Raw genomic sequence first — 9,800 nt, 5'->3', positions numbered from 1 at the left:
AAAAATTTTTCAAAATCTATTTTGGAGGTAGAAATCACATGACTTGCTCATAGACACTATAAGTGCGATGAACCACTAATGAAAACAGACAACAAAACAACCCCCCCCAAAAAAAAACCCCAAACAAAGCCAAAATTAAAAAAATCCCCAAAATCAACGATAACAACAAAAAACCAAACACCGGAAGTCAAGGCAAGCCCCACCCTTCCCTTCCGAGAGTGGGAAGTGAGGAAAAGAAAGCGACCCGCTGGAGTCACACGCGCTTCCGGTCTGGAGTCGCGGAGTCTGAGACCCGCCTTTGGCCCCCCCCACAGTGGGCGGGCCCCTGCGCACAACTGACCAATACTGAGCGAGATATCACGCACTAGCCCAATGGGTCTGCAGTGGGCGGAGCCCGGGGCAAGGGGTTGAAGCCTGGAGTTGGTGTTCCGGCCCACGTGGGGAGCTACGCGGTGTGTCCCACTTGAATCCCAAGTGCGGGAGAGTGAGCGGCTGTGAAAATGGGGCCGGCCCCCACCGGAGAGCAGCTGCGCGGGGCAGCCGGGGAGCCAGAGGTTGGTTGCTCAAAATGTGCTTTCTCGGCTGCCTAACCTGAGATGGTCAGGCCTGACAGCTAGTCTGTCAGGGACTTCAGGGCGGCCCACTCCGGAGCATTCGTGTTCACACTTATTTTTTTTTTCCAAGATTTTAGGCTAGCCCTGGCCAGATCTGCGTAGAGCAGGAGTAGAGGTGATGTTTGCTGAGACAGCAAAAGATTTGTGGGATCTGGAAACACGAGGGCTTTTGGACACTGCTTACGGCAGCAACCAGTAAACTAACTCAGCCAGGTCTACGCAGGATTGCGCTTGCGCTGTCAGAGGCCTCCCAGCGATGGCTATCCCAAGTTTTAGAAAATCCCACTGAAAGGGAAAAACTACAGTAGATGAGCCATTGCCCACCAACTGTAGGCCGCCGATAAAGATACCAACAATCTCTTTTTCTTTTTTTCCGAGACAGCGTTTCTCTGTGCAGCCTTGGCTGTCCTGGACTCGCTTTGTAGACCAGGCTGGCCTCGAACTCACAAGAGCTCCGCCTGCCTCTGCCTCTGCCTCCCAAGAGTGCTGGGATTACAGGCGTGCGCCGATACCCACCATTTCATCTTGCCTTTGCTCTCTCCCGTCATAGGTGATGGAGCTTGTCCTAGAAGGCGTGGGCAAGGAGAAGGCACCCTCGAGGAAGCGAGCCAAAGCTGAGCCGCCCGCAGAAGGCTTCCTGCAGCCAGTGAAGCCCAGTCGGGCAGAGCTGTACAAGGAGCCTACGAACGAGGAACTGACCCGCCTCAGGGAGACTGAGATCTTGTTCCACTCCAGCCTGCTTCGTTTACAAGTACTTGGGTGGCCAGGGCAGAGGTTGGAAAGGGTCCCCTTGGGTTCCCTTGGGACCCCGAGGCTCAGAGATCCCCCCTTTCCCTCTCTCACAGGTGGAGGAGCTGCTAAAGGAAGTGAGACTGTCACAGAGGAAGAAGGACAAGATTGATGCTTTTCTGAACGAGGTCAACCAGCGGATCCAGAGAGTGCCCGAGGTCCCCGAGACTGAGGTAAGACGGGTGCCCTCGGGAACAGCGAGTCGTCTGCCACACTTTGGTGTCCTCCCAAGAGAGGTTGGGGTGCTGGGGAACTCAGTCAGACTGCAGGAAAACTCAGCCGGGACTCCAGCTGCTCACTCATATGTCCATCATTAAACGAACACGCATGCTTTGCACAAATTTTGTAGGTGTTTTTTGTTTGTTTGAACGAGGTCTTATGTAACTCTGGCTGCCCTTGAGCTCCTAAGTCAGTCCTGCCACAGCTGTGAAGGATTCAGATTGAAGGCCTGAGTTGTTTTTTTATTTTGTTTTGTTTTGTTTGTTTGTTTGTTTGTTTTTTTGTTTTTGTTTTTGTTTTTTAAACACAGGGTCTTAACTCTGTAGGCCATGTTGTCCTCAAACAGGTGGCAGTCCTCCTCAAACAGGTGGCAGTCCTACTTCAGCCTCCTGCGTGCTGGGATTGGCAGTTGTGAACCTTTTCTTCCAACTGAAAATGGATATTCTGTTTTATGCATCTATTTATTGGGACACAGCCTCTTACAATCCAGGCTGGCCTTGAGCTTCCATAGCCAAGGGGGACCTTGAATTCCTGACCCTTCCTGCCTTTCTCAAATGCTGGGATGACAGGTGTGCGCCACCGTTCTTAGCCTGAAAATGGCTAACAGTAGAAATAAGTCATGGTGGTTTCAATGTTTTTTTTTTTTTTTTTTTCATCAGTCACGTCCTCACGGAAAAGACATTTATTATGGAAGACTGAGGGTTTAGCTTTTAACGTACTGGTATATGTTGATTGGTTTGTGAGGAAGGCAGTTGGATACATATTTCCTGTCTGTCATTACAGCTCACTGACCAGTCGTGGCTTCCAGCTGGGGTTCGCATGCCCCTCCACCAAGTGCCCTATGGCGTGAAGGGCTCCTTCCGCTTCCTGCCTCCGTCCCAGATCACTGTCGTGGGCAGCTACCTCCTGGGCACTTGTATCCGACCAGATATCAATGTGGATGTGGCACTGACCATGCCCAGGGTAAGGCCCATGGTTTCGGGTGTGGGGTATAGAGGCCCACCACTCTTAAGGGTTTAGCCTAGATGGGCCCTTGGTTTGGTTACTTTTGGGGCTTTGTGCTCTTTGTCTGAGAACTGAGTTTATCGATCCTGTTGGTTCAGGCACTCCTGAGTCCATGAGCACGGGAACGGAAGCCTAGCTTAGACCTAGTCCCCAGCTGCATGAGCACTGATGTGTCTGACCACCCTCTTCTCCCCTGACCCCTTCAGGAAATCCTACAAGACAAAGATGGGCTGAACCAGCGCTACTTCCGCAAGCGAGCCCTTTACCTGGCTCACTTAGCCTACCACCTGGCCCGAGATCCCCTCTTCGGCAGTGTCCGCTTCTCCTACCCCAGTGGCTGCCACCTGAAACCCTCGCTGCTGCTGCGGCCACATGGTGAGAGTCACACACTGGGCTTAGCACACGGTGTGGGGTGGTAACTCTGGAGCGGGGCGCAAGGTCCTCAAGGTCTAAGGGAGCAGAAATAGCCTCAAGGGCAGCTGAGAGGCAGTGGTCTCGTTCTAAGGTGCGATGTCGTGGGTCTCCAAGTATGAGGGGCCGGTAAGGGGATCCCTCCGGTTTCCAGAGCTATAGAATCACAACGTTCCTCGCCTCTACCCAGGGAAGGATGAGCACCTGGTTACTGTACGGCTGCATCCATGCCCTCCTTCGGACTTCTTCCGCCCTTGCCGCCTGCTGCCAACTAAGAACAATGTGCGCTCCGCCTGGTACCGAGGGCAGAGTGCTCCAGAGAGTGGTGAGCAGGCCCTGCTGTTGGAAGATGTCAGCGGACAGGAGGAGTTTGTGGAGGCTTCTTTTCTCATGGCCTCAATTTTTCTTTTCTCCCCTGTCCAGCCAGCTCAGAGCCGCCTACCCCCCACTATAACACGTGGATCCTGCAGGACACAGCTCTCCAGGCTCACATGCGCCTGCTGTCAACTGTGTTGGGCTCCGCCCAGGGCCTGAAGGACGGCGTGACACTTCTGAAGGTTTGGCTGAGGCAGCGGGAGCTGGACAAGGTGAGTTGGGGTTAGTCTGGTCTCCTGGCCTCTTCCTGTGACGGCTTACTTCTGAGCTCCGTTTTGTCCTGTCTCTGTCTCTCTCTCTCAGGGCCTGGGTGGATTCAACGGATTCCTTATGTCCATGCTGGTCTCCTTCCTCGTGTCTAAACGCAAAATCCATATCACTATGAGTGGCTACCAGGTCCTAAGAAGTGTCTTGCAGTTTCTGGGTAAGGCAGCTAGACTGGAAAGGCCAGGGATTCGGTCCTTCCATCTCCAGACAGATGAGAAAACCCAAGCTGAGACAGACAGTTGTAGCCACCCAGGCTGAGGAAGGGAGGGAGGGAGGGAAGTGGGTATCACCACAGTTGGGTCCCAAAAGAACCTTCTAACACACCTCCCTCCTCTGGTTCACTCTAGCTACTACAGATCTGACAGTCAGTGGCATCAGCTTGTCGCTCAGCTCAGATCCCTCCTTGGTGAGTTAGGGGAGGGCAGGTGTGCGCCGCGCCAAAAGGCCTGAAGATAAAGCTCAGCCCTGATTGCCTTCTCTTTGCCTCCCAGCCAGCCCTGGCTGACTTCCACCAGGTTTTCCCAGTCGTGTTCCTGGACTCTTCAGGCCGCCTCAACCTGTGCGCTGATGTCACAGCTTCTACTTACAAGCAGGTACCAATGGGCTCCTGCTCCCGTGTCCTCCCAGCTCAGACTCTGTTCCTTTGTCAGTGCCTGAGCCCCAAGCTACTGTTTCAAGAAGTCAGGTGTGACCCTTCCGGACCCGGCTGGGGAACTTTGACAGTTGTGCTTCCCCCATTACCCCGCTGCCCAGGTGCAGCATGAGGCGCAGCTGTCTATGGCGTTGCTGGACAGCAAAGCTGAGGACGGATTTCAACTGCTGTTGATGACTCCCAAACCCATGAGCCGGGCTTTTGACCACCTTGTCCAGTGAGTTTAGGGATGACATAGACTATGGGTCCTTAGGGATGAGTGGGTCCTGATTGGGCCTCTTTGTCCTTCTGTGCCCTCCAGTCTCCGTCCGCTGAGTCGCCTGCAGGCAGCATGTCACCGGCTCAAGCTTTGGCCGGAGCTTCAGGACAATGGTGGGGACTATGTTTCAGCTGCTTTGGGTCCACTAACCACCATTTTGGAGCAGGGTCTGGGGTCCCGGCTGCAGCTGCTGGCTCATTCCCGGCCCCCAGTCCCAGAGGTGAGACCACGTAGACTGGGGAGTTTGTGGGGCCCCCAAAAGGGCTGGATCCAGGATCCCAAAGGGACACAAAAGCCATGCTGCCCAGCTGGTTAGTTCCCAGACCAGGCTGGGGAGCTTTTGGCTTGAACTCCGCCTTTTCACATCCTCCAGTGGGATATCAACCAAGACCCGCCAAAGCACAAGGACTCTGGGATGCTGACCCTGGGGCTGCTCCTCTGGCCTGAGGGACTGACCAGTGTGCTCGAGCTCGGTCCAGAGGCTGACCAGCCTGAGGTGTGGAGCCCCAGCCTTCCCGCGGGGAGGGGTGGGCGGATGGTTGCTGTGCTACTCAGAAGCCTGTCATGCTAGAGGTTTCTGAGTCAGCCCGTTTCTTCAGTGCTGGGAATTGAGCTTGGGCCTTTGGCATGGTTCTAGGCAAGTCTTCTACCACCAGACTACACCCCAACTCAGACGTCCTTCCTCAATCTCTCCTCCCAGGCTGCTGACTTCTGTCAGTTCTGGGGGTCCCGCTCAGAACTGAGACGATTCCAGGACGGGGCCATCCGGGAAGCTGTGGTGTGGGAGGCGGCCTCTGTGTCTGAGAAGCGCCTTATTCCTCACCAAGTGGTCACCCATCTCTTGGCACTGTGAGTGTTAGCGTCTTTATGCCAGGAGGCTACTGTGGTTAGGGCAGCCACATTAGCTGGCATAGCCCCTGATGCCCTCATTGTGTCTGTGTCCTTCAGCCATGCTGATATCCCAGATACCTGTGTCCACTATGTGGGTGGCTTCCTCGATGCGTTGATCCAAGGCCCCAAAGAGGTAAGAGCCTGAGTCTAAGGGATTGATTGTGGCATCAGGCTTGTGGCAAGACAGGAAAGAGCCCTTTCTCCCTCAGCCGGCTGCACCTCCTGGTGTCCAGCAGGGGGTGCACTGGTCCTGCTGCAGCCTGAGCCACTGCAGGAGCCTAGATGGTGCTGGGGTTTTGTAAGACCCGGGCTTCCTCCTGAGTGTCTTCTCTTCACCAGCCCTCCAGCACAGGAGAGGAGGCCCTGGCTTTGGCCGTGCGTTGCTATGATGACCTCAGCCGCCTGCTGTGGGGGCTGGAGGGTCTCCCACTCACTGTGTCTGCTGTTCAGGGAGCTCACCCAGTGCTGCGCTATACAGAGGTCAGGTGTGGGGGCAGGGAGTCCTCTCTGGTTGCCCCTCCATGTGTCCCCATCACTTAGTTTTTCTCCCTTTTACCTCATGTCTCTGTATTTTCCCTCCCTGCCAAAGTCACTGTCCTCATTTCTTCTCCTGTAGGTGTTCCCTCCAGCTCCAGTGCGGCCTGCCTTTTCCTTCTATAACCGTCACCAGGAGCGGGCCTCACTGTTGCCCCGGCTGGATAAGCCCTGCCCAGCCTATGTGGAGCCTATGACTGGTAAGAGGATCCCCGGGAGGGAGTGGGGGAGCAGCGGCCGTACTCTTAAATCTCTCACCCCTTTTATCCATCAGTGATTTGTCACCTGGAGGGCAGTGGGCAGTGGCCGCAGGACGCAGAGGCTATCCAACGGGTCCGAGCTGCCTTCCAGCTGCGCCTGGCAGAGGTGTTGACACAGCAGCACAGGCTACAGTGCCGTGCCACAGCCACACACACTGATGTCCTCAAGGTCAGGCTGGTGCGGGGTGGGAAATCAGCAAAGAACAGGCTCCGGGGAAGATGCCACGGGTAGTGTGCTGGGGAACCAGGGATGCAGGCAGCAGAGCACTCACTGCCTTGGCCACATCTTCCCACAGGATGGGTTTGTGTTTAGAATTCGAGTGGCCTATCAGCGGGAACCACAGATCCTGAGGGAGGTACGGAGCCCTGAGGGGATGATTTCTATGAGAGACACACCTGCCTCGCTCCGCCTTGAGAGAGACACCAGGCAGTTGCCCCTGCTTACCAGTGCTCTGCATGGGTAAGGCTACACGCATAGGCTCTTCTGGGATGTCGGCTTTCTCCTGCCCCCAGTCCGCTCTCCTGGCTGTCGGGGAGGCCAGATAGCGTGATCTCGTTTGTAAAAAAGGTAGGAACTGCACTAGTAATAGTCTCCAAGGTGTTTGCTAGAAGAACACGGAGTAGCATATGTAACACAGCTGCACAGAGGCCAGTGTTGGGCTGACACACTGTTGGGGGCCCTGAGTTCCCCAGTCTCAGTGCTATTCCCTCTCCCTCCAGACTCCAGCAGCAGCACCCAGCCTTCTCAGGTGTGGCCCGCCTGGCCAAGCGGTGGGTGCGTGCCCAGCTGCTAGGTGAGGGGTTCACTGACGAGAGCTTGGATCTGGTGGCTGCTGCCCTCTTCCTGCACTCTGAGCCCTTCACCCCTCCCAGGTAATTACTTGTATACTTCCCTTACCCAGGAAGTCGCCTTTTATCATGCAATCCTTATTCTAAATGGGGGAGGGCGGCTGAGAATGGTTTTCAGACACCCAGACCTCCCACAACCTACGCTCAGGGATTATGGGAAGATTCTTTCTCATTCCATCCACTCAGCTCCCCCCAGGTTGGCTTTCTTCGGTTCCTTTACCTGGTGTCTACCTTCGATTGGAAGAACAACCCTCTCATTGTCAACCTCAACAGTGAGCTGACTGGTAAGTGAGAGGACTGAGTCCCCCATGGAGGTGACAGGGTAAGCCTGTCACGGAGGCCTCCCGCATCCCAGATGTCTAAGCTTAGCAGTCGCAGTCTGTCTTGGGGAAGAGAGTTGTCAGGTGGAAGAGGCCCGTATCAAGCCTGGCTGAGAGCTTTGCCGTGTGGTCCGTGACAACATGCCACCCAGGGGTCTGTGGAGCAAGGGGACAGCGAAGGAAAGCTTGAGTGCTAGGTGCGAGGTCATGAGTGGGAGCAGGAAGGTGCCCACAGCTTGGGGGTGGCACTGTTGATTTCCCATTGTAATCCTAGGAGCTCTGGGCCTCAGCAAAGGGCAGGGTGTCGGGTTCCTAATTCTCCAGGTGTGTGAGAGCCCAGGATTAGGGGGGCCCTGGGCAGGCCTTAGCTTGTGCAGGCCAGAGACTAGTCTGGGGGTGACAAGCAGTGGAAAACTCTGAAGCAAGGAGATTAACACCCCACCCTGTTAAGGCGCATGTGGTGTCCCTTTTATAACCTTTGTCCTTCGGGAGAGGGGTGTTGGGAGCCCCTGTCATGCACAATTGCTGGGGACACTGCTGGAGGTCTTGAGGAGGCTGGCTTCTCACCCCTGTCATTCCCAGCTGAGGACCAGGTAGAGACTCGAAGCAGTTTCCTGGCAGCTCGGACACAATTCCCAGTCATGGCCATCGTTACTCCCCAGGACCGCAGAAGCTCTGTGTGGACCCAGGACAGACCCTCTGCCCAGGTTCAATCCCAACCATGTTCCTAAATTTTTTTATTATTATTATTATTATTATTATTATTATTATTATTATTATTATTATTATTATTATTATTATTTTACCGTAAGAAGAAAGTAGGCCCAGCCTAAACTGAGAGAAGCACGGTCAATCTCCATGTGGCTTTTCTGTGTCCCAGATCCTTCAGCAGCTCGTGAGCCTGGCGGCTGAGGCCCTCCCTATCCTGGAGAAGCAGCTCATGGATCCCCGGGGGCCTGGGGACATTAGGGTAAGAATCTGACTCAGTAGCTCCTAGGGTCCAAAGCCTGTAGCTGAAGGGGCCTTCTCAGGGTGCCCAGTGGCTGTTTGGTGAGACTGGACACAGAGAGGGCTTTGAAAGTGCCGTGGTGCCTGGCAGTACTGGAGCCTGGTGGGATCCTGGGTGTCCTTTTACCTTCTGTTTCTGGACTCACGGTGGCCCTGGCTGCTCTCTGTGGGGTTCGCTGGTCTTGCCTTCACGGGCCACAGGAGCCCATAACGGGATGGGTGCGTGGGAATGAGGTACTCGGATGGGTAACTTTACGGCTTCCTTAGACAGTGTTCCGGCCACCTTTTGACCTGTATGATGTACTGATCCACCTGACGCCACGCCACATTCCCCGGCACCGCCAAGCTGTGGACCTTCCGGCCTCTTCCTTCTGCCGTGGTCTGCTCACTGAGCCAGGGCCTTCATCTCTGATGCCCGTCCTCAGCTATGACCCCCCTCAGCTCTATCTGGCACAACTCAGGGTAAGTTCCTAAGGAAGGGCTGGGCGGTGGAGGAGCCCTCAGGTGCCTGCTGTAACCTTGCTTGTGTTTGTCCTTTCTAGGAGGCCTTTGACGATCTGGCGCTTTTCTTCTATGACCAGCATGGTGGAACGGTGATTGGCGTCCTGTGGAAGCCCAGTAGCTTCCAGCCCCAGCCCTTCAAGGTACACGTGATTCTCTGTGTGGGTATGCGTTTCCGTGTGGCCCTGGGTCAAGTGCATGTAGGGACTCCTATCTGTCTGTGCCGCCCCCAGCCTGCGTCTCAGGTGTGCCTTTGTGACACTTCAAGTCTAACTAACTTCTCTGATTCTTCAGGCCTCCAGCGTAAAGGGACGCATGGTGGTGTCTCGAGGCGGGGAGCTTATGATGGTACCCAACATAGAAGCAATCTTGGAGGACTTTGCTGTGTTGGGGGAAGGCCTGGTACAGGCTGTAGAGGCCCGAAGTGAGAGGTGGACAGTGTGATTCCAGCTTTGGGACAAGCAGTCGGTAGACCATGGGGCTTTGGACCTCCAAGCAGCTGTTCCCACTGCAGTATGGACACCTGCTGTCCTGAACACCCTGATCACCCCCAGATTGTTCAGTCTGATGCTTCAGCACTGGCACAGGGGCCGTGGTGTCCTGTGTCCCCTAACCCTGATCATCCAAGTGCCCAGAGGAGGAGGAGGAGCCAGCTTCAAGGAAACTGAATCCATAAGATCCATTTGCCTGTCAGTCCTGGGTCACCCTGAAATATTTTTCGTCATTTTTGTTTTTTCTCTCATCTTCATCTTCCCACTGTCAGGGCATACATGTCCAGATAACCGTGTGGTTATCACTGGTGCTGTTTTAAGCCTTTAGATGGGATTCTGAGAGTCCAGCGCCAGC

General features: G+C 54.9%; 1 protein-coding gene across 1 annotated transcript; it reads left to right on the top strand.

The window, feature by feature from the left end:
- The first annotated feature begins 473 nt into the window (after positions 1-473).
- Nol6 (nucleolar protein 6) lies at positions 474-9,477 on the top strand. The gene is made up of 26 exons (XM_051157794.1): positions 474-554; positions 1,165-1,365; positions 1,460-1,576; positions 2,406-2,585; positions 2,834-3,002; positions 3,229-3,363; positions 3,471-3,625; positions 3,717-3,837; positions 4,028-4,086; positions 4,172-4,273; positions 4,434-4,549; positions 4,634-4,811; positions 4,965-5,087; positions 5,292-5,440; positions 5,540-5,615; positions 5,822-5,962; positions 6,099-6,216; positions 6,291-6,445; positions 6,573-6,736; positions 6,997-7,149; positions 7,312-7,409; positions 8,028-8,152; positions 8,326-8,415; positions 8,721-8,915; positions 8,996-9,097; positions 9,249-9,477. Exons 1-26 carry the CDS (start codon positions 501-503, stop codon positions 9,396-9,398), a joined length of 3,426 nt encoding a protein of 1,141 aa, XP_051013751.1. The 5' UTR covers positions 474-500; the 3' UTR covers positions 9,399-9,477.
- The last annotated feature ends 323 nt before the right edge of the window (positions 9,478-9,800 follow it).

The sequence above is a fragment of the Acomys russatus genome, chromosome 2, assembly GCF_903995435.1.
Source record: "Acomys russatus chromosome 2, mAcoRus1.1, whole genome shotgun sequence".
NCBI lineage: Eukaryota > Metazoa > Chordata > Mammalia > Rodentia > Muridae > Acomys > Acomys russatus.
The sequence above is the reverse complement of the archived record's forward strand: the minus strand, read 5'-3'. Positions and strand labels throughout refer to the sequence as shown.